General features: G+C 43.0%; 1 protein-coding gene across 4 annotated transcripts in view; it reads left to right on the top strand.

Moving 5' to 3' along the window:
• pde3b (phosphodiesterase 3B) overlaps positions 1-25021 on the top strand; it is a 363186-nt gene that overhangs the window by 290561 nt on the left and 47604 nt on the right. For all 4 annotated transcript variants that reach the window (XM_072466423.1, XM_072466421.1, XM_072466422.1 and 1 more), the window contains 4 exons: positions 5135-5247; positions 17437-17644; positions 23256-23350; positions 23932-24083. In XM_072466423.1, coding sequence (XP_072322524.1) covers positions 5135-5247; positions 17437-17644; positions 23256-23350; positions 23932-24083 — 568 coding nt within the window. The remainder of the gene's footprint in view (positions 1-5134; positions 5248-17436; positions 17645-23255; positions 23351-23931; positions 24084-25021) is intronic.

The following is a 25021-nucleotide window of genomic DNA, read 5'->3' as shown; positions in this document are numbered from 1 at the left end:
AGGCTCAAGCGGATGAAGTATCCACATTCTCATCAGCTTCTTGAATGATTTTTTTTTCTTAAATTCTGAATATCATGCGCCTCACCCTAAGACTTTGGCCCCTTGTGATAGACCCCTTAACCAAGGGGAGCCGCTGCTTCCTATTTACCCTGTTCAGACCCCTTAGAATATTGTACATGTCAATCATGTTCCCCTCTCAGCCTTTTCTGCTCTAAAGAAAACAATTCAAGCCTATCCCGTCTTTCCTTGTAGCGCAGATGCTCCATCCCAGCCAATATCCTGGTGAATGTCCTCTGTACCTCCTCCAGTGCAATTTTCCGATCGTGAGGTGACCAGAACTGCACACAGTACTCTAGCTGTGGCCTAATCAACATTCTGTACAGCTCCAAAATAACCTCCTTGCTCTTGTATTCTATGCCATGACTGAATGCCTTCTTAACTACCCTATTGATCTGCTCTGCTGCCTTCAGGGATCTGTGAATAAGTACCCCAAGACCCATCTGTTCCTCTGAGCTTCCTAGTGTCCTGCCAATCATTACATACTCCCTTAACCTCTTTCTTCCAAAGTGCATCACCTCACACTTATCAGAGTTAAATACCATATGCCACTGCTCTGCCCATTTGACCAACCCATCAATATCTTCCTGTAAACTATGACCCTCTTCTTAACCCCCCTAATCATCTGAAAACTTAGTTCCCCATGGGCGTCCAGTTACTCAAACAGCCTTTTACAACCACCCTTTGTGTCCTATTACTAAGCCAGTTTTGGATCCATCTTGACAAGTTTCCTTGAATTCTATTTGCTTCAACCTTCTCAATCAGTCTCCCGTGTGGGACCTTGTCAAAGGCTTTTCTAAAATCCATATAAACTACATCAACTGCACTTCCTTCATCCACGCACTTAGTCACTTTATCAAAAAATTCTATCAAAATTGTTCGGCATGTTCTCTCTCTGACAAAACTGTGCTGACTATCCCTAATCAACCCATGACTTTCCAATTGGAAATGAATTCTCTCCTTCAGAATGTTCACCAATAGTTTCCCTGCCACTACGGGAAACCCACTGGTCTGTAATTCCCTAGTTCACATTTCTTGAAAAGTGGAACAACACTAGCTGCTCTCCAGTCCTCTGGCACTTCCCCCGTGGCTAGAGAGGAATTAAAAACTTGCACCAAAGTCCCTGAAATTTCTTGCCTCGCCTCCCACAGCAGCCTTGGATGCAGTTTATCTGAGCCTGGGGGTTTGTCTATTTATAAGCCTCCAATATCTCCTCACTTCCCATGTCAAGCTGCTTAAGGTCCTCACAGTCCCATATCCTGAATTCTGTATCTAAGTTGTGGTCCTCCTGAGTGAAAACCAATGAGAAGTATTCATTTAACAACCTGCAGCTTTGCACACAGATTGCCCCATTTGTCTCTAATGGGCCCTACTCTTTCTCCTCAATGTATTTCTAGAATATATCAGGATTCTACCTCGTCTTATCCGCAAGTCCTTTGTCATGCCCCCTTTTTGCTCTTATAATTGCTTTCGGAAGCTCCCTCTTGCACTTCCCTATACTCTCCCAGAGCCGCAGTTGAATTTCTCCCTTTGCACTTGCTAAAAGCCTTTCTCTTTCTCCTTATCCAGTCTTAGATTGTCCGAGACATGCACGGTTTCCTGAACTTACTGTTCATACATTTCCTCCTATATGGAACATGTTGGACCTGTATTATTCCCATTTCCTTTTTGAATACCCTCTACTGTTCCACTCGAATGGCAGCACGGTAGCACAGTGGTTAGCACAGTTGCTTCACAGCTCCAGGGTTCCAGGTTCGATTTCCAGCTTGGGTCACTGTCTGTGCGGAGTTTGCACGTTCTCCCAGTGTCTGCGTTGGTTTCCTGTGGGTGCTCCGGTTTCCTCCCACAGTCCAAAGATGTTCAGGTTAGGTGAATTGGCCATGATAAATTGCCCTTAGTGTCCAAAACCGCTGGGTGGGGTTACGGGGTTGGGGCGGGCTTAAGTAGGGTGCTCTTTCCAAGGGCTGTTGCAGACTTGATGGGTCAAATGGCCTCCTTCTGCACTGTAAATTCTATGATTCTATAGATTTTTCCGCAAGAAGCTGTTCCCAGCCAAATTTGGCCAGATCCTGCTTTATTTCAGTAAAATCTGCATTATCCCAGTCCAAACCATCTTTTACAGGTAATCTTTTTCTTTGTCTCTCACAAACTTGAACCGTACCGTGTTGTGGTCACTATCACTCAGATGCTCCCCATCTGCCACATTGAACACTTGTCCGGCTTCATTCCCCAGAACCAGATCCAGCTCTGCTCCATCTCTTGTTGGGCCTCCTACATATTGATACAAAAAACAACATTTCAAGAAATTCTCCCCCTCTAAACCCTTTACACTATGACTATCCCAATTTATGTTGGGAAAGTTGAAATCCCCCCCCCAACCCCCACCCCCAAGTATAATTAATAGCCAGGCATGACATTATGCCATTCCATTCATTCACCATTGTCCTCATGCAGCACAGATCTTTTCATTATCTCTTTCTCAAGCGCTTACTAGTTGGTGACAGTCAACACTGCAGAAATTGGCACTCAAAACATTATCTGAAGGTCAGCATAACCTTTCTTTTCATACTCAATGCCAATTCTTTGACATTAAACAATAAGGTATCAACCAGTTGGATTTACACAAATGCTTGTGGACCTCTTACTTTCTGCTGTCCTGGTACATGCATCTGCGAATGAGACTGGCTGCTTGCCTTTCTGCTCCAGTGTATTAGATGACTGCATCAAACATTCTCTGCATGCCTGAGGTTGAGACGGCACCAGCGCATGGGGACACATAGTCTAATATTCAGAATAAGTATGCAGTACATGTGAACCAACTGGCCGAACTGTTGTCAGTGGCACCACATGCTAAAGTACATGGCAGATGCTACAAAAGCAGGTTCTATGGATTTCTCAACAACCCACCCAGACACTTGTCACCTAAGGGGCCAACCAGTCTCATTGAAACTCTGTCTTTCTCAGGCGTGTTTCCAATCTTAAAGTTTGAGGAACTTGCCTTGGAAGTTTCTCTAAAAGTCTCTTTCACTCGGATAGCTTCAACAAAAATCCATCTCCAGGATTTCAATTTTGCCTTCTGGGATTCCTTTCCTCTGGATTTCAGAGTACGCTCCGCTTTGCCTTCCAAGCACACTTTCAGATCTACAGCCATACCAAACAGAACACAACAAGTTTTGCATCTACAGCCCATCGGGAGTCACCAACCTTTGGCTGACCCCTTAGATCTTCAAAGCTTCTCTTGGGCTCATATTGCTTCAAGCCTGCTCTTTCTTTTAACTCGGGCTCCTTTTTCTCTGCTCATTTCTTAACTTCACTTGCAGGATTGGTTTCTGATGTTTGCCCTTGTTCCTTACCTGAGTCCGTCTTCTGGGACCTCTTTCTCTCCCATTATTTGGTTTTGGACCACCATTTGGGTGTTGTCCCTGTACTGCTTCCTGCATCCTTCTTCCTGGGACACCTTCTCTTGATTGTGTTCAGGTCACTTGACCCGCTTTTTGTGCTGTTTCACATTTCTTCTTTTGTCCATTGTGTGCAGGGCCGGTTCCAAGCCTGAAGATGTAAAAATGGACAAACCGCACATAGTGATCAGTTCCCAGCTGGCACATGTGCTGAGGTCCAGAAACAATAGTTCCTAGCCCTTGAACTCCTGGGCCGGGATTCTCTAACCCCGCGCCGGCTCAGAATCCCCGGGGGGGGGGGGGGGGGGGTGCGCGGGAATCGCGCCACGCTGCCCCGACGCCGATTCTCGGGCGCCCGCAGGGTCACCGCCGCGCTGGTCGGGGGTCGTTGAAAGCGCCCCCCCCCCGGGCCCGGCGATTCGACGGGCCGAGTGCCCACGGAGTTCAGCCAAGTCCTGCCGGCGAGGGTCACATATGTCCCACACAGCAGGACCTGGAAGTTGTGTCTGCGGGTCGGTCCTGGTGGGGGACGGGGGGGGAGATCCGATCCCTGGGGTGGGGGCCGCCACGATGGCCTGGTCCGTGATCGGAGCCTACCAATCGGCGGGCGGGCTGGTTCTGTGGGGGCCTATGTTCCTCCGCGACGGGCCCCTGTAAGGCTCTGCCATATTGCCCGGGGGCCAGCGCGGAGACAGGAACCCACGCGCATGCGCGAACCCGCGCCGGCCATAGCGCGCATGCACGAACTCGCGCCGGCTGGAGCAGTGGAGACCACTCCGGCGCTGACCTAGCCCCCTAGGAAGGGGTGAATACCTGATAATCGGGGGTCTGTTGACACCAGAGTGGTTTGCGTCGCTTTTCACGCTGGCGTCAGAACTTGGCCCCGATCTCTGACTGCCAATTAAGGTAAGTATTGGAGTTTGTTACAAATGTTTAAGCCACTTTTCTTCTCGGATTACTGTATTCCTGAAATTGGTGAAGCAATTGTGATGATCTGTCATATATTGATCACTAGTGTGTGCAATTCTCATTGTAATCTGTTTGGAGTTTGCAATTTCCTTCGAAAGAAAGTGCATAAACGGCTATCAGTTAGCATACAGAACTGTATATAAGAAATGTGAAAAGAAAATTAGCTCACATTATCTGTGATTTAAAGATTGTACAGTTAGAGATTAGACGTTGCTGTGTATTTATTCAAATCGTTTCACTTTTTCCATTGAATTTCGAGAAATGCTTTAATTCTGTGTGTGTTCATGTATTTCTTACATTACAGTATTTGGGTTTTTGCAATATATTCACGTTTAAATCTTACCTGGCCTGGTCTCTGTGTGGCTCCAGTCTCAAGTGTATCCTGTTATGGCTTAGTAAGCCACTCAGCTCAAAGGGCAATGAGGGATGGGCAACGTGCTGGCCATGCCAGCGATGCCCACATCCCTTGAAGAGTAAATATATTCATGGCTACTAAGCAGTCTGGATCATGTTATGATTGACTATTAACCCAGCCTGTCCCTTAAGGTTATCAAGTGAAAATAATTTCTCTTAATATGTTATTTATTTGTAATTACGCAGCATATTTTCTGTATGGTGACATAGACAATTATTCATTCGGTGACGTATTGTATTAGGATGCTTTGAGCACACTTTTTTGATTGACTTGTTTGTTGGTCTTCCTTTTCAAGTACTTTAACAGGTTCACAGGCAAATGGGCCTTCCAGTTCAAACCTGTTGACAATTCCTAAATCTCGATCTGCATCCCTATCTTTAACATCTCATCACGGACCCAGACGAGCAGGTAACAAATCATTTTCCTGAGATAAAAACGCTACCTTTGCTCTTGGTGAAACTGTTACAGCTAACAGGACTGCAATTGTTGTCGGAAAAATTGTTTTCTAATTAACAAAATGAAAAAGCAAAGTTGCAAAACGATCTTCTGATACAAGGCCTGCATCTCAATATGTAAGCATGAAACCAAGACAGGTGTACATCTCACCCTGTCCAAAAGAGAGTGCTGGTGCATTACTGGTCTGTATTACTGCATGAATATAAAGGATAAATTTAAAGACTGCATAAAAACAAAAACAAATTCCCAAATTTCAGAAGACTAATCATTTGAATTACCCTCTCTTGTGCTCTGAAAAGTATCTGAATTACTTAACTAGATAATTTCCTTTTTGATCATTTCTATCATTCCATTATTTTGTACGCAGTGTCAGGAAATAGGCAACTTTAAGTAATCTATATTTGTATTTGTGGGTATAGCTTTAAGTAAGTTTAATTTAGTGTTTCTGCATAAGAAAGAGTTGTGTTTAATTTAGTGTTTCTGTGTAGGAAAGGGTTATAACTTTAGTTAGCTTCATGTTAAACAAAGGTGCCTGAATGTCTGTCGGCTTTGGTCACTCTAAACTGTGCCTGCATTGTAATTAAAGGCTTTACGATGTGACGGTAAACAGGGTTTAAAGGAAAACTAGGTTGTTGCTTAAAACGACCACCCTAGATTCGAAATAAACGTTTGAGTTTAGTTTTAAGTTGGACCAAAAGAAGCTGAACAGGGCAAGGCAGATGCAGGGAGCAGATTCCCCAAAAGGAAGTCCAGAAACCAAGGAATTTGGGCAAAACGTACGTCTCCAGAAGACCGTCCAGTTAAAGGAGTAAAGAACAAGAAGCCAAACAAGGTTTTGTTGGGTAACATTGAAATAAAAAACAGAGAAAGTGCTCTGACTTAGAGATGGCTGCAAGAACCAGATTCAAAGTGAGAAACCAGACATCCCAGGTAAATCAACAGTTTGATGACATCTTAACACAGCCATGTTAACATGGCTGGGTACCCGAGAGATAGTGTGGAAGCTTGAATACGTGTGGCAATCCAAGGCCGAGGAATACTGAAAAGAGAGATTGCAATTCTGGAAGTTGATGCTTGGTGAAGGCACCCGAGAGATAGCCTTATTTGCGATAAGATTCCAAAGCATGTTCTTTTGAGACTGGAGTTTGGAAGCGCTCACGTGGAAGTCAAGAGTTCCAGCGTAACTGGTTGGCACTCTGATGAGGGGTAGAGGATTTAATGAAAAATCCACAGAAGTTATATTGGGTGGCATCTGTTGGTTTCAGTGTGTGGTGTGTCTTGACTACATTTCACTTATTGGTTTACATGGACTGTACTTACTGAGAACATTAGAATTTAAGATAATTTGTAACTTATGTAATCCTTATAAATTTGTATATAACAGTGCAGTGGGAACGAGGGAGTAATGTATTATAGTTGATCTTTTCTTATTTAATAAATGTTTTCTTCTTTTTTTAAAGATTATTTGGCAGTCCTGTAAGTCTGCTAATCCATACCTCTAAAGTTACGGTCTATTCTGGGACCTGACTGTCCGGTAGTCACATCAGCTGGGATTGTAACGCCACACAACTTTAAATGTTTTTTGTCCCCGGTTAAGACACACAAACAGAAAGTTATTTGAAGAAATATAAATGAATACTTTGAATGCAGTTGCTACTTTAATTTGATGTGCCCACTCAATTTTAATTTATGAAGGTGACGGATACTACCACTGGTAATTTTAAACTTTCTCATTTCAAATACCTCTTTCTTCTTCATGTGGTCCCCTGCCAGGTAATGTGTCGGCGACAGTACCATACAATGCTCCCTCTTTTCTGTTCCAGTAATGTGTCTTGTCTTGAACCTCAATGTTCCTGCAGATGCACAGTGTGACATTTTCCATTTCTAGTTCCATCCATCAGTGTGGCCCTTGTGTGTAAGAATGTTAAATTAGAGACAGTTTTGTGTTGTGAGAATTGTGAACTGCATTTTACACGCCATCATTATGGTTAGCAGGGAAGAAAAGCCTTTATCCCACAGACTTGGACTGGACTTTGATCCAGATAAGTGCTTTACTTGCAGGGTCACTGAGTTTCCCATATTCCAATTTTTCGCTTTTATTTGGGTTACAATAGAAGAATGTGTTATATTTCCAATTTGTGCAAAACTTTAAATTTTGTTTTGTGCTCAAAGAGCCTTTAAAGTACTCCGTTCGAAGAAAAATAGAAGTTTTATTGTGTATTTTATTCTTTTGTCTGTATGTTGCTTGCTCTGTCATGCTCACCCTATGTCGTCACTTTTGCATTGTCTCACTCTCTCGCACTCTGTCCATGGCACACGCATTCCGTCTGCTGAACTGAATTACAGGATGTAGGTTTAACTTACCAAGTCCTATAATCATTCCACAGACGATAAAATATACTGTATTTATAAGCTTGTAAGCACTTATGTGCCCACTCAATAACTTCTTTAAATTCTGCATTCTTAATCTCTTTAGCTTGAGTATCCATAGAATCATGGAATTTACAGTGCAGAAAGAGGCCATTCGGCCCGTTAAGTCTGCACCGGCCTTTGGAAAGAGCACCCGACTTAAGCTTTGCCTCCACCCTATCCCAGTAACCCCACCTAACGTTTTGGGCACTAAGGGGCAATTTATCATGGTCAAACCACGTAACCTGCACATCTTTGGACTATGGGAGGAAACTGGAGCACGCAGAGGAAACTCACGCAGACACGGGGAGAACGTGCAGACTCCACACAGACAGTGACCCAAGCCGGGAATCAAACCCGGGTCCCTGGCACTGTGAAGCAACATTGCTAATCACTGTGCTACCGTGCCGCCCTACTGAACACAATTGTGTGAGAGCATATTATGCCTAGTAAGGAAACCATTTGCGTCCTATAAGATTCCTCCTCAATTTAATAAATATTTTCCTTAATTTTTCCAATTAAATATGTATTGTTTAGTGTTACAAAAATCAGCCCGATTTTTGTAACACTAAACAATATACTCAGATATTACACTCAGATTCTCCTCAGATTTCCCAGTCTCTGATCTGTTCTCGAAGTCACATGGCTGGTCCAATTCAGTTTCTGTTCAATGGTAACCCCCAAGATGTTGATAATAGGAGATTCAACGATGGTGATGCCATTGAATTTCAAGGGGTGATGGTTAGATTCTCTCTTGTTGAAGATGGTCATTGCCTGGCATTTGTGTGATGGGAATGCTACTTTCCATGACTCTATAGACAGTTACATGGGCAGGATGGGCCAAATGCAGGCAAGTGGGACTAGTTTAGTGATTGAAACTGGGTGGCATGGACCAGCTGGGCCGATGAACATGTTTCCATGCTGTAAACATCTATGACTCTATGCCACTTATCAGCCCAAGTCTGAATGCTGTCCAGGTGTTATTGCATATGGAAACAGACTTTGGACTATTATGAAATCATCAGTGAACATTCCCACTTCTGACCTGATGGAGGGGACATTATTGCTGAAGCAACTGATGATAATTCAGTTTAGGATATATTTCTTTGTCTTGGGTATGAATCCAACCTGTGGAGCGTTTTCTCACAATATCCATTAACTTCAGTTTTGCTGAAGCTCTTTGATGCCAAACTCTGGCACATACTGCCTTGTTCTCAACGGCAATCGCTCTCACTTTATCTTGGAATTCAGCTTTTTCATCAATCTTTGGTCCACGGGTGTAATGAGGTCAGGAGTTGAGTGGCCCTAGCGTTACCCAAACTAAGCGTCTTTGCTGATGATGTAGAGTAGACTGATCAGGTGGTAATTGGCCTGGTTGGATTTATCCTTTTTGTGGACAGGACATAGCTGGGTAATTTTCCACCTTGTCAAGTAAATGCCAGTTTTGTTGCTGGAGTGGAACAGGTTGGCTAGGGGCACAACTAGTTCCGGAACACGTGTCTTCAGTAATCAAAGTGAGAAGCTCAAAATAATTAATGTTATTCAGTTGGTTCCCCATTCTTTCAAGTATGGTTTTTGTGTCTTCTATTCCGAAGATAATCTCAAAATATTTGTTTAACATATCTGCAATTTCCTTATTGCCCATTATAATTTTTCCTCCACCAACCTCTAATTCTACCCTTAACCTATTAAATTGACTACAGGTGGATCTCTTTTCCAGTTGTGTTTATTTCTCAATGGAATGTATATTCATTGAGAAGAATGAAATGTTTACTTAAATGTTAAGCCATTGCTCATCTGCCGTTGTACCTATTGTGCTAATTTTCCAATCTATCTTAGCCAACTCTCCCAGCCTACCTGTGCAACGTACTTTTGCTGGTTAGTGTTGTCCAATTTATATCAATATTGAAGTCCCTTTACGAGTGTTGCATTGCCTTTCTTACAAGCTTTGATAATACCTTGGTTTATAATCCATCCAACAACATAAAGCCAGGGGGTCACTAATCTGTTCACCTGGAATTGTCTGATCTGTGTTTCTTATCTGTACTCATAGTTGTTCGACTTGCTCTCCTGAGCCATGATCATTCCTCGCCATTGTCTTTACAACATCCTTCATTATGTTTCAAGCACAGCTGATGTTAAAAGAAGAATATTCAAAATCCCAGAAGGGAGCCTTGAAATGCCTGCTCTCAACTGTGTTTTGCAACTTGATATAATGTAAGGAAAGATGTAAAGACCGGTGAAGGATGTCCCAGTTGTTTTTGTGCTGGTTTTAAACAAAATAAACATTTATTAAACAGTAAAACGCAAAAGAAAATCAATGAGAGATGGTATTAACTACATTAATGCCTACATGCAGTATCTTTAAAGATTGCCAGTTCCAAATCCCTTGATTTTCCTAACCTCCAAGCTAAATCTCTCCAAACGAATGAATAAAATCCAGCAATAGTTACCACACCAGGTACCTATATCCTTTGGGGTTGTTTCCAATTTAGGATGGAGACAATTGGCTTCTGAAATAGGCTTTCTCAAGGTACAGCCTGTTCAGAGTGGACATCACTTGCTGCTGTGGGCTGCGATCTCAAAATGGCTACCTTGCGATGGGTGAACTTGCCTCTAATATGCTGTTCTTTGCGTATCTGAACTAACTTTCCCAGAAGTCACTCTTAATCACTTTTATTACATGAGTTCACCTTTTAGAATGTAAGTGTGAAATTCTCTTTTGAACTTTTAGCATCTTCACTTTAACTTTTAACACTCTATTCCCTATTGTTACCAACCTGTCTTAGGTAAACATCTGTTTACTGTGCTGCGAGGCAAATCAGCATATCAAAAACTCAGCCAACATGTCTTTCTATAATTTCCATTTTAAATTACTTCTTTAAACATACCACCAGAGCACATTCCTAATTATTGGATTTCTTATTTTTCATTTTCTCACGATTTCCCCAAAATTATCATGGCTACTCCCCACCCTTCCATTTGTTTTTTCCAGGAATATTTAGTTCCCAACCCTGGCCACCATGTAACCATGTTTCTGTAATGGCTATTAGATGAAACCCATTCATCTCTTTGTGCAATTCATTTGTTTCTCTTGTGACAAATGCTTTGTTCACTCAGATAAATTCATTTTAACATTTAATCATTACTACCTGATTTGATCTTATTCACTGATGCGCTTTTACCATTAAATCTTTTACCCCTTCCTGTCATACACTTCATCCAGATAATCACACTTCTCTGTGGCCTTGACTTCAGAAATGTAAATTTCTTCTCACTTGAACCTTCTCCCCCAACCTTTGTTTTACTTCAACTCCCTATATGCCGCATTAGTAATATAATTTTCTGAGACACTGAAACAGCTCAGGTTAAATGAAGCCCACCCCAGTGGCATGGCTCCTTCTTTCCACAGCACATGTGTCAGTGTGCTATGTAGTGAAACTCTTTTCCTGCACCACTTTATGAGCCACGCATTCAACACCGATCAGTTTGATCATATGCTAATTTATGTGGGACTCCGGTATTAATCAAATTATTATTATCTTTGAGATTCTGCGTTTCGATTTGATAGTTGTGTAGGGTATGTTTTTAGCCCTTGCACCTGGTGGCAGAAAAACTGTTGGAACTCCTTTTTAAAAAAGAAATGTATTTTATTACAAAAGTGTATCAAAAAAGTTACAACACATAAACACCCCGGGAAACATGCTTCCCAACAGACAACTATACAATTTGTACAACTCCTCAAACACAGTCACGAATATCCCGCACCTTGTCTCAAACACTTCTGCTGAGCCCCTTAGCTCACACTTTATCCTTTCCAGCCATAGAAAGTCATGTAGGTCACCCAACCAGGCCGCCACCCCCGGTGGTGATGCCGACCGCCATTCCAGTAAAATTCGTTGGCGGGCAATCAGAGAGGCGAAGGCCACGACATCTGCCTTCCTCCTCCTCTGTGAGATCCGGCTTCTCTGAAACACCAAATATTGCCACCAAAGGATTCGGCTCCACTTCCTCCCTCACTATCCTTGCTAGGGCCACAAACACTCCGCCTAGAATCTCTCCAACGTTTCACAGCCCCAGAACATATGCGCGAGATTCGCTGGTCCCTGTCCATACTCCCCAATTGATCTGACCTCCCAACTTCCCTTCCCACTTTTCCTTGATCTTCACCACCTGATCACCTCCCTGCTCTCTCAACCACCTGTATATATCTCCAATTTAACCCTCACCATCCACATCCGCAGTCGCTCCAGCAGGGTGTACCTCAGCAACCTAGGGAACTCCTACCAAACTTCCCGTGCAAGGTCCCTCACCTGCAGGTACCTGAACTCATAAATTGGTAGAACTCCTGGTTGTGGTTATAGATAACAGTATTGTTCCCATTACTCTGCTGCCCTTATTGCTCTTACTGTTTGAATATACCATGTGGCCACAGTCAGTTTGTTCATCCATGCTACAGATGTTACCCTCATCCACACAGGCAGCACCAATCTAGTTACCTGCTGGTTAGAGGCAAGACTTGAGGCTCTCTGACCAACTAACAGACCTGTCTCGCTTCCTAATTTAATGGTGTCTGCCTCCATAAGACCACATGATATAGGAGCAGAATTGGACCATTCGGCCCATCGAGTCTGCTCAGCCAGTCAATCATGGCTGATATGTTTCTCATCCTGCCGTCGCTCCATAATCCCATATTCCCTCATTAATCAAGAACTATCTATCTCTATCTTAAAGACACTCAGTGACATGGCCTCCACAGCCTTCTGTGGCAGAGTTTCACAAATTCACCATCCTCTGCTGAAGAGATTCTTCCTCATCTCTCTATTTTTAAAGGATCGTCTCTTCAGTCTGAGGCTGTCCCCTCGGGTTCTAGTTTCTCCTACTCGTGGAAACACCCTCTCCACATCCACTCTATCTAGGTTTCTCAGTATTCTGCAAGTTTCAAGAAAATCCCCCCATATCCTTCTAAAGTCCATCCAGTACAGAGCCAGATCCCTCAACCGCTACACATATGATAAATCCTTCAATCCGGGATTCATTCTTGTGAACCTTCTTTGGACCCTCTCCAAGGCCAGCATATCTTTCCTGAGATATGGGCCCAAAACTGTTCACGATACTCCAAATGGGGTCTGACCAGAGGGTTATACAGCCTCGACAGTACATCCCTGCTCTTCTATTCTAGGCTGCTGAACACGAATGCTAACATTGCATTTACCTTCCAAACAACCAACTGAGCCTGCATGTTAACCTTAAGAGAATCCGTAACGAGGACTCCTAAGTACCTTTGTGCTTCTGATTTCTGAAGCAGTTCCCCATTTAGAAAATCGTCTATGCCTCTTCTGCCTACCAAGGTGCATAACCACAGTTTTCCACATTATATTCTATCTGCCACTTCTTTTCCCACTCCTAGCCTGTCCAAGTCCTTCTGCAGCCTTCCTGCTTCTTCAACACTACCTGTCCCTCTACATATCTTTGTATCACCTGCAAACGCAGCCACAATTCCCTCAGTTCCTTCTTCCAGATCATGTGTATATTGTGAATTGTTATGGTCCCAACACTGACCCCTGCGGATCACCACTAGTCACGGAATGCCATCCTGAAAAAGACCCCTTTATCCCCACTCTCTGTCAGTCAGCCAATCCTCTATCCATGCCAGTACCTTGTCCCTAACACCATGGGTTCTTATTCTATTTAACCCCCTGTACGACACCTTGTCAAAGGCCTTCTGGAAATCCAAATAGATCATGCCCACTGGCTCTCCATTGTCTAATTTCTTTGTTACCTCCTCAAAGAATTCTAACAGGTTTGTCATCAAGCATGATCTCCCCTTGATGAAGTTGTGCTGATTCTATTTTACCATGCACTTCCAAGTACTCTGCAGTCTATCCTTAATAATAGACTCTAAAATTCTACCAATGACCGAAATCAGGCCAGCCAGCGTATAATTTTCCGTCTTCTGCCTCCCTCCCTTCTTAAACAGGGGTGTTGCATTAGCCATTTTCCAGCCCTCTTGGATGCTCCCTTCCTCCGGTGATTCCTGAAAGATCACCACCAATGCCTCCACAGTCCCCTGAGCTATCTCCTCCAGAATCCTGGGGTGCAGTGCACCCGGCCTGAGTGATTTATGCATCTTCAGACCTTTCGATTCCCCAGCACCAGACCTGAGTGATGGCCACTACACTCACCTCTGCCCTCTGAACCTCTTGAAGTTCTGGCATGACTGATGCAAAGTACCTATCAGTTCCTCTGCCATTTTTTTGTTCCCTATTACTACTTCTCCAGCCTAATTTTCCAGTGGTCTAATGTCCATTCTTGACTCTCTCTTGCCTTTTATATATCAAAAAGCTCTTGCAATCTTCTTTTATATTACTAGTTAGCTCACATCAATGTTTGATCTTCTCCCCCGATTGCTTTTTTAGTTGTCCTCTGCTTGCTTTTGAAGGCTCCCAATCCTCTGGGTTCCCACTAGTCCTCGCCACCTTGTATGCTTTTTCCTTTTCTTTTATGCAATCCTTGACTTCCCTTGGTTGTCTTGTCCTCCCCTTAACATATTTCTTCCTCCTTGGGATGAATTTCTGTTGTGCCTCTCAAATAATCCCGCCATTGCTGTTCTACTGTTTCCTGCTCGGCTCTCCTTCCAGTCAGCTCTGGCCAGCTCCTCCCTCAGGTCTTTGTAGATACCTTTAGTCAATTGTAAAGTTGTTACAACTGATTCCAGCTTCTCTTGTTAAACTGCAGGGTAAATTCTATCATATTGTAGTCACTGCCCCTAATGGTTCCTTCAGCTTAAGTTCCCCAGTCAAGTCTACCTCATTACACACCACCAAACCCAGAATGCCTGTTCCCTAATAGGTTCTACCACGAGCTGCTCCAGAAAAAACATTTTGTAGACATTCCACAAATACCTTTTCTTGGTACCTGCTACCAACCTGATTTTTCCAGTCTACCTGCATATTGACGTCCTCCATGATTATTGCAATATTGCCTTTCTTATATCTTTTTCTATCTCCTGATTTATTTTCTGCACCACATCCTGACTACTGCTAGGAGGCCTGTATATAATTCCCATCAGAGTCTTTTTTCCTTTGCAATTCCTCAACTCTACCCACGCAGATTCTGCGCCTTCTGATCCTATAATGCTTCTTGCTATCAATTTAATTTCATTCCTCACTAATGATGCAATCTGCCCATCTGCCTGTCCTTTTAATAGAACACATCCTAGCCCTGATCCCCTTGCAGCCACTTTTCCGAGATGCCCACAACATCGTACCGCCAATTTCAATGTGCGCAACAAGCTCATTTACCTTGTTTCGTATACTGCACGCATTTTGGTACAGCACCCTCAGTCCTGCTTTGACCAACCCCTCTTCTCATAGTTTTTTTTTAAATTAAGGGAAAATTTAGCGTGGCCAATCCACCTACCCTGCACATCTTTGGGTTGTGGGGGTAAGACCAACGCAGACATGGAGAATGCGAAAATTCCACATGGACAGTGGCCCCAGTCCTCGGTGCCGTGAGGCAGTATTGTTAGCCACTGCGCCACCATGCTGCGACTTCCCTTCTCACAGTTTAAAGTCTTTTTTTAATTTAAAGTCTTATCGACAGCCCTAATTTCGCCACGACACTGGTGCCAGCATGATTCAGGTGAAGACAGTCCCATCGGAACAGCTCCCCCCTTCCCCATTACTGGTGCCAATGTCCCATGAATTCAAAGCCATTTCTGTCTCACCAACCTTTGAGCCACGCACTTATCTCTTTAATCTTATCAACCCTGTGCCAATTAGCTCGTGGCTCGGGTAGTAACCCGGAGGTTATTTCCTTTTTTGGTTCTGCCTTTTAATTTAGCCCCTAGTTGTTCATATTCTTTCAGCAGGACCTATATCCTTGTTCTACCTATGTTGTTGGTACCGATGTGGACCACGACAACTGGATCTTTGCCCTCCCACTGCAGGTTCCTCTGCAGTCCAGATGAGATATCCCGAACCCGAGCACCAGGTAGGCAACACAACCTTTGGGACTCTTGATCCTGGTCACAGAGAACAGTGTCTATGTCCCTGTCTATTCTATCTCTGATTATGAATATATTTATTTTCTCATTTCCCCTCACTTGAGTGGCCCCTTGTACCACAATGCTGTGGTCAGTTTGCTCATCCTCCCCGCAGACCATGCTCTCATCCACAGAGGGAGCAATAATCTTGAACCTCTTGGACAAGGGCTGAGGCTCCTACAACCCTAGCTCCTGGATCCCTTTACCTCCCTCACTCATAGTCACACTCTCCTGTCCTGACCACTGGCTGAATTCAAGGTACTTAATCTAAGGAATGTGACTGCCTCCTGAAACACCGCGTCCAGGTAACTCTCCCCCTCCCTGATGTGTCGCAGCTCAGACTCCAGCTGATCAACTCCAAGCCGAAGTTCCTCAAGCAACCAACACTTGCTACAGATGTGTTCACTAGGAACCACAATGTGATCCATCAGCTCCCACATGCAGGTGCAACACATCACGTGCCCCTGCACCTCTATTTTATTTAATTTGTTTTGCTTTAAATTTCCAGCTGTTTTTAGTCTTTCTCATCTGTGAAATATTTCTCCTTTTTACCTTTAATCTGAAAGTAAATTAGAATAGATAATGTAATTAGCAGTTACTTACCAGCCAATGAAATTCTTTTTCCTCTGACGACACTCTTTGTTTTCCCCACTGTTTATGGTAAGCTCCTCCCCAATGCTGTTTTAACTCTCCAGGTCCGCTACTCTCCACACTGTTTCTTACCTTATGGATTATAATGCCCAGGTAACTTGCCCCTTCCCTGCTGCCCCACAATGTCTCTACCTCAGGCTTCAGCTCAACTCAGCTTATTTGCTGTAATAAGTTCAGTCTTTGTTCTAATTTGGAGCTGTTTCAAGTTCCCTGTCTTGGCAGTGATCTTTCTCATGTTTCTCTGGTTTAAGAAGCTAACTTAATAATTCTACATGTAATCATAACAAATGAGGCTGCACATCTCTGTTGCATTTTTTCTGTAATGTTTCTTTATCTGCAAGCATTTTTTTGTCATTTGTTAGTGAATGTTTTGAATGATGGTCAAAATCTCACTTGCAAGTGATTGTCTTGATTGTTATGGCTCCCAATTTTGAGACATTTTCTTGAATGGTAATAAAAGCTTGGATTTATTCTGGCTTGCGCATGATCCAAAGTAATTTGAACTGACTGGTGAAACCCAAGGCACTTGTGTGGTTTATTTTTTTAAATTATGAAAAGACAAAATAAATTCACCATTACTAATGGCACAGCCTGCCATTGCTTGGTACTAACTGCCATCTGTTTTGGCTGTAGAGAATACAAATGGTTACAGTATTTGTAATCATTAATCTGAGCTGTACTTGGAAGAAACGGTGCATGCTGCCACACAGTGTTCAAACGTGTATTTACATCACCTACCTCCCATGCTGCTGAGATCGGTTTCAGTTGTGTTGCAGGGGATGGAGGTAAAAATTGCTGAAGGGCAGGTAATCTTGCTGCGCACTCATCCCTTTTTAATTGGTAATTCAAAAGAGCATCCTAAGATTGCTAGAAGCAGGTTGTCCTCCTGACTACTATTGACAAGTACAAGAGATGATGAAAAAATAATTTAGAATGAAATGAACGCAGCTTCATTCCAACAAAATTAAAAGTTCCAAAGAAAAATATCTATGGTATCGTCTTGATTAAACTGTAAAATTCTTGTTTTGTCCCAGGTACTTCTCCTAGCCTCAGTCCTGTGAATTCCCCAATTCATGGACCTGGGGCAATGACCGGTTTTAATCGCTCACCGGTAGAGTTTCCTGATACGGCTGACATACTGACTAAACCCAGGGTGACTCTGCATAAACCAATCGGATACGCGCTCAGTTCGCCAGATTTTCAACAATCTTTCAGAACGTCAAGCAGTGTTCTCTGCAGCAGGTACATAATGCATTAATAAATACATTGACTGAAAGCTAATTGTGGGATTCAAATACTTTGGTAAAAGTTTAAAAGTCCCATAAGGAATTTGTTAAAATCCTGTACCGTTTTGTGATTGTTTGATGTCACTAAGGCAAGTAGTTGGAAATTTCCAGTTGTAGTTAGAATGAAAAGAGATATCAAATCCCTAAGTGTGAGCTGTAACGTTAAAGATCCAAGTCTGTGCTACTTTTTTAAAGTTTCACACACACAAAATACAGCACAAAACCGGCCCTTCGGCCAACGAAGTTGTGCCGAACTTTTGTCCTAGATTAAGAACAAATCCGTTTACTCCCGAGCATTATACCGTAATCCATGTACCTATCCAATAGCCGCTTGAAGGTCCCTAATGTTTCCGACTCAACTACTTCCACAGGCAGTGCATTCCATGCCCCCACTACTCTCTGGGTAAAGAACCTACCTCTGACATTCCCCCTATATCTTCCAGCATTCACCTTCAATTTATGTCCCCTTGTAATGGTTTGTTCCACCCGGGGAAAAAGTCTCTGACTGTCTACACTATCTATTCCCCTGATCATCTTATAAACCTCTATCAAGTCGCCCCTCATCCTTCTCCATTCTAATGAGAAAAGGCCTAGCACCCTCAACCTTTCCTCGTAAGACCTACTCTCCATTCCAGGCAACATCCTGGTAAAATCTCCTTTGCACCTTTTCCAAAGCTTCCACATCCTTCCTAAACTGAGGCAACCAGAACTGCACACAGTACTCCAAATGTGGCCGTACCAAGGTTTTGTACAGCTGCATCATCACCTCACGGCTCTTAAATTTCTATCCACCACTCCACCAATTTTCGTATCGTCTTCAAATTTACTGACCCACCCTTCAACCCATCTAAGTCTTTAATGAAAATCACAAACAGCAGAGGACCCAGGACTGATCCCTGCCGTACGCCACTGGTAACTGGGCTCCAGGCTGAATATTTGTCATCCACCACCACTCTCTGACTTCTATCGGTTAGCCAGTTCGTTATCCAACTGGCCAAATTCCCCACTAGCCCATGCCTCCTTACTTTCTGCATAAGCCTACCATGGGGAACCTTATCAAATGCCGTACTAAAATCCATGTACACTACGTCCACTGCTTTACCTTCATCCACGTGCTTGGTCACCTCCTCAAAGAATTCAATAAGACTTGTGAGGCAAAATCTACCCCTCACAAATCCTTGCTGACTATCCCTAATCAAGTTGTGTCTTTCCAGATGCTCAGAAATCCTATCCCTCAGTACGCTTTCCATTACTTTGCCTACCACCGAAGTAAGACTAACTGGCCTGTAATTCCCAGGGTAATCCCTATTCCCTTTTTTGAACAGGGGCATGACATTCGCCACTCTCCAATCCCCTGGTACCACCCCTGTTGACAGTAAGGACAAAAAGATCATTGCCAACGGCTCTGCAATTTCATCTCTTGCTTCCCATAGAATCCTTGGATATATCCCGTCAGGCCCGGGGGACTTGTCTATCCTCAAGTTTTTCAAAATGCCCAACACATCTTCTTTCCTAACAAGTATCTTTCCTAACAAGTAACAAGTGGGGCTGGTTTAGCACACTGGGCTAAATCGCTGGCTTTTAAGGCAGACCAAGGCAGGCCAGAGCACGGTTCAATTCCCGTACCAGCCTCCCCGAACAGGCGCCAGAATGTGGCAACTCGGGGCTTTTCACAGTAACTTCATTTGAAGCCTACTTGTGACAAGTGATTTTCATTTTCATTTCAAGTATCTCCTCGAGCTTACCAGTCTGTTTCACACTGTCCTCTCCAACAATATGGCCCCTCTCCTTCATAAATACTGAAGAAAAGTACTCGTTGAAGACCTCTCCTATCTCTTCAGACTCCGTACACAATCTCCCGCAACTGTCCTTGATTGGACCTACCCTCGCTCTAGTCATTCTCATATTTCTCACATATGGGCAGCACGGTAGCATAGTGGTTAGCACAATTGCTTCACAGCTCCAGGGTCCCAGGTTCTATTCCCGGCTTGGGTCACTGTCTGTGCGGAAACTGCACGGTCTCCCCGTGTGTGCGTGGGCTTCCTCCGGGTGCTCCAGTTTCCTCCCACAGTCCAAAGATCTGCAGGTTAGGTGGATTGGCCATGCTAAATTGCCCTTAGTGTTGGGTGAAGTTACTGGGTTATGGGGATAGGGTGGAGGTGTTGACCTTGGGTGGGTGCTCTTTCCAAGAGCCGGTGCAGACTCGATGGGCCGAATGGCCTCCTGCACCGTAACTTCTATGTCTATGTGTAAAAGGTCTTGGGGTTTTCCTTGATCCTACCCGCCAAAGATTTTTCATGCCCTCTCTTAGCTCTTCAAATCCCTTTCTTCAGTTCCCTCCTGGCTATCTTGTATCCCTCCAGCGCCCTGTCTGAACCTTGTTTCCTCAGCCTTACATAAGTATCCTTCTTCCTCTTAACAAGACATTCAACCTCTCTTGTCAACCAACCATGGTTCCCTCACTCGACCATCCCTTCCCTGCCTGACAGGGACATAGATATCAAGGACACGTAGTATCTGTTCCTTCAACAAGTTCCACATTTCACTTGTGTCCTTCCCTGACAGCCTATGTTCCCAACTTATGCACTTCAGTTCTTGTCTGACAGGATCGTATTTACCCTTCCCCCAATTGTAAACCTTGCCCTGTTGCACGCACCTATCCCTCTCCATTACTAAAGTGAAAGTCACAGAATTGTGGTCACTATCTCCAAAAGGCTCCCCCACTGACAAATCTATCACTTTCCCTGGTTCATTATCAAGTACTAAATCCAATATGGCCTCCTCTCTGGTCGGACAATATACATACTGTGTTAGAAAAGCTTCCTGGACACACTGCACAAACACCACCCCATACAAACTATTTGATCTAAGGAGTTTCCACTCAATGTTTGGGAAGTGGAAGTCACCCATGACTACTACCCTGTGACTTCTGCATCTTTCCAAAATCTGTTTCCCAATCTGTTCCTCCACATCTCTGCTGCTATTGGGGGGCCTATAGAAAACTCCCAACAAGGTGACGGCTCCTTTCTTATTTCTGACTTCAACCCATACTACCTCAGTAGGCCGATCCTCCTCGAACTGCCTTTCTGCAGCTGTTATACTATCTCTAATTAATTAAAAATGCCACCCCCCCCCATCTCTTTTGCCACCCTCCCTAATCTTATTGAAACATCTATAACCAGGAACCTCCAACAACTATTTCTGCCCCTCTTCTAGCCAAGTTTCCGTAATGGCCACCACATTGTAGTCCCAAGTACCGATCCATGCCTTAAGTTCACCCACCTTATTCCTGATGCTTCTTGCGTTGAAGTATACACACTTCAACCCATCTCCGTACCTGCAAGTACTCTCCTTTGTCACTGTTACCTTCCCCACTGCCTCATTACATGCTTTGGCATCCTGAATATCGGCTACCTTAGTTGCTGGACTACAAATCCGGTTCCCATTCCCCTGCCAAATTAGTTTAAATCCTCCCAAAGAGGACTAGAAAACCTCCCTCCCAGGATATTGGTGTCCCTCTGGTTCAGATGCAACCCGTCCTGCTTGTACAGGTACCACCTTCCCCAGAATGCGCTCCAATTATCCAAATACCTGAAGCCCTCCCTCCTACACCATTCCTGCAGCCACATGTTCAACTGCACTCTCTCCCTATTCCTAACCTCGCTATCACGTGGCACTGGCAACAAACCAGAGATGACAACTCTGTCCTGGCTTTTAACTTCCAACCTAACTCCCTGAACTTGTTTATTACATCCACACCCCTTTCCCTACCTAAGTCATTGGTACAATGTGCACCACGACTTCTGGCTGCTCCCCCTCCCCCTTAAGGATCCTGAAGCCACACTCCGAGACGTCATGGACCCTGGCACCCGGGAGGCAACAAACCATCCGAGAGTCTCGCCCGTGCCCACAGAACCGCCTGTCTGTACCTCTAACTATTGAGTCCCCTATAACTGATGCTCTCCTAATCTCCCCCCTTCCCTTCTGAGCCCCAGAGCCGGACCTCGTGCCAGTGACACGGTCACTGCAGCCTACCCCTGCTAGGTAATCCCCCCCCAACAGTATCCAAAGCGGTATACTTTTTGTTGAGAGGAACAACCACAGTGGGTCCCTGCACTGACTGCTTCCTCCTCTTCCCACCTCTAACTGTTACCCAGCTACCTTTGTTCTCAGGTGTAACTATGTCCCTGTAGCTTCTATCTATCACCCCCTCAGCTTCCTGAATGATCCTCAGTTCATCCAGCTCCAGCTCCCCAGCACGGTCTGTGAGGAGCTGGAGATGGCTGCACTTCCCGCAGGTGAAGTCAGCAAGGACACCGGTGGTCTCCCTTACCTCGATCATTCTGCAAGAGGAACATTCCACTGCCCTAGCTGTCATCACCTCTACTTAGTCTCCCGGTAAAAAGGAAAAAAAAAGTAAATAGCTTATCTGCTCACAGCACTGAGTCTTTTTTTTAGGTTAGAGGAGGAGGGAGGGTGGGAGACACTACACGTGTAGTGTCTATGGTTTCCTCACCATTCAAATTTATTGGGTAATACAACCTTCCCAGGTCTCCCCATGGCCGACTTCCGGTTTCCTGCTCCAAAAAAGTAAGTTTAAAAAATCAAAAACTCAGCTCACCTTCCAGCTCTCCCCTCTAAATATCGCTCCCCTCTCTGCCCACTCCGCTGGAAAAATGCATACCCCTCATCAAAATGTGAAACAAGTACTTAGCAACACACCAGGTATTCATAATTTCACTTCTAATTTGCTTACTATATTAGAGGAAATTATAGTTTTAAAAAATGCTTCATGATATGCATTTTTCCTGCCCGATCATCTGTAAATATTCCATACTTATGATAATAATATTATAATCACTTATTGTCACAAGTAGGCTTCAATGAAGTTACTGTGAAAAGCCCCTAGTCGCCACATTCTGGCGCCTGTTCGGGGAGGCCGGTACGGGAATTGAACCCGCGCTGCTGGCATTGTTCTGCATTTCAAGCAAGCTATTTAGCCCACTGTGCTAAACCAGCCCCTTTACCTTACTTGTCAAGTAAGGTAAAGATTCCACTGTGATATAAATCTTGATTATTGCAATTAAAAGAAATCTAAAGTTTTATTGCACAGTTTCAGAATGAAATATTTCCAATATGCAGGAAAACCTGGATTATGTTACTTCTGCAATCGTGATTTACGATGGAGCGATCAATCCGTGCTTTTTGGTTTTCCAGATCTGACTTCCAGTCATTGATGTGGTTTTCCTGCATACGTCAAATACAAGTCATGTTTTCTTGAAGCATCAATAAATTCTGTTTCTTAAGGCTAGTTAGTTGTGAAGTGATGCAAAGTAATTTTGTGCAGTTAGACCTGTTAGATTTGGCTTGGTTTTCCAATCCAATTTTTCTCATATATGGAAAATCGTGTGTTTACAAACCGGAAAGTTCAACCAGTTTTGTTAATTTTGGAACTTAATGCAGAATGAAGATATAAAGAAGGAAATTTGGTCATCCTAGATTTTTGGAAAATAAACTTGATTCATAATTGTCTCTTATTTCTGATTTTTGAAATCAATTTGTTCCAGTTGTGGACGACATATGCTTAGACCTGTTCAAAATATAGATATGGGAGAAAGCAATTTGCAATCTGTTGCAGAATCACCCCATGCCAAGCGACAAGGTAAGTTAGTGAAAGATTCTATGGTTCTGATTGCTGCATTTTCCTCCTTCAGCAACAATAATTTTTACACATGGCTCAGTACTGATGGGATCTGTTTGTTCATGATTAGTTCACGGGATGTTGGCATTTTGTGATCGATATTGTTAATTTTCTCTCCTTTTGAAGTGATTTATGCACGATTGTGAAATTCTGAATTTTGCAGCTTTGCTGAGGCTTGATAGAATTTCTCACAATTTGAATTAACCTAACCACTTGTAATAAAACACTACATTAGTTATATCTTTAGAATTAAAGGTTGATTATCACAAAAAAATTTACAAAGTAGCATAAAAATAAACAACAGTTTTAAATATTCTTTTCATGAATAGGATTTGAATTGCAGGAATTGTTTTATTGTTTTCCTGTTACCCATGTACAAATCAGTCTTGTGTTTAAGATCAAAGTTTAAGATATTAAGTTAAAATTTGTTTATGTGCTCAAGTAAGAAGAAAATACTTAGAACTTGGTGTACAAAATAGCACTTAAAAACAAGATGAAGCGCTGAAAGAATTAAACATTGGAAGAATTTGTATTTTTTTAAGACAAAGATATTGAAAATACTGCTACTAACAGTGGATTAATGGAAGAACACACATCGGGGACTGAAATAAAGGAGCAGTTAGAAAATGACGGATCCAGAAAATGTACAAATAATGATGATCATCAAACACAAATGCAAAAAAGTCAATCTGGGGTGAGACAAATTTCTGTCACTGATTATTTTTTTGTCCTTGTTTACTGATTTAGCAGTAATACATGGGATTTAATCAGTCATGCCAGTTCATTTGAGCACCTTCTATGTTATTCCCATGGGACCTCTGCATAAATTCTTATGTAACTTTTCAGAAATCATTGATAGCCAATCTTGTGTGAAATATTTTTACATTTTACATGTTTTGCAGTTTAAAATTACAGTTAAAATCAAGAATATTTTTATCGCGTCTGTTGAAATATCCTGTTGTAGGAATTTAAATATTTTCTTCCCCTGGACTTCAGTCACTCATGGAATCAAGTTATTAATAGTTTTATTTTATTAATATAAATACTTTTCTTTCTGTTGCAGTTTGTACATATCCAAGGAGGATATTTTGTTTATAAAGCAGAACTAAAAAGATAGGAATGAATTTTAAATAATGAAGACTTGCATTTATATGGCACCTTTCATGACCGTGGCTTCTCAAACACTTTGCAACCAATGATGCACTTTTAAAGTGTAGTCACTGTGGAAATATAGGAATTTAATTTGGCTGAGCCTGATGATGGCAAATGTTGATGCACTGCAAAAACTGAATTAAAATTTGAAAATTCCCCAAGAGGTGACTGTGCAATCAACCAGATAGTTGGGGATGCTTGCAGGGAATTTTGTTTCATCTTTAGTAAATTCATATTCCTCTTGTATTGTGTGAGTATATTGATTTTAAAGTTCAAGAAAACTAATTGATGCTAATGTGAGAAGATCACTTTTGAAAAGTTTCAGCCTTGTCAATTTGATGGATTATTCCTGTTTCAAATTAGTTTTTTCCTTCAACACTAATTGACAGAATCGGGCATGAAAATACTGGTAGCACTAAGCAGATCATTTACACTTGTGGAGAGAGAAACATAGTGAATGCTCTAAATTGATGTATTTCA

The sequence above is a fragment of the Scyliorhinus torazame genome, chromosome 10, assembly GCF_047496885.1.
Source record: "Scyliorhinus torazame isolate Kashiwa2021f chromosome 10, sScyTor2.1, whole genome shotgun sequence".
In the NCBI taxonomy this organism is placed as follows: domain Eukaryota; kingdom Metazoa; phylum Chordata; class Chondrichthyes; order Carcharhiniformes; family Scyliorhinidae; genus Scyliorhinus; species Scyliorhinus torazame.
Note: the sequence above shows the minus strand (reverse complement) of the source record. Positions and strands in the feature narration are given on the sequence as shown.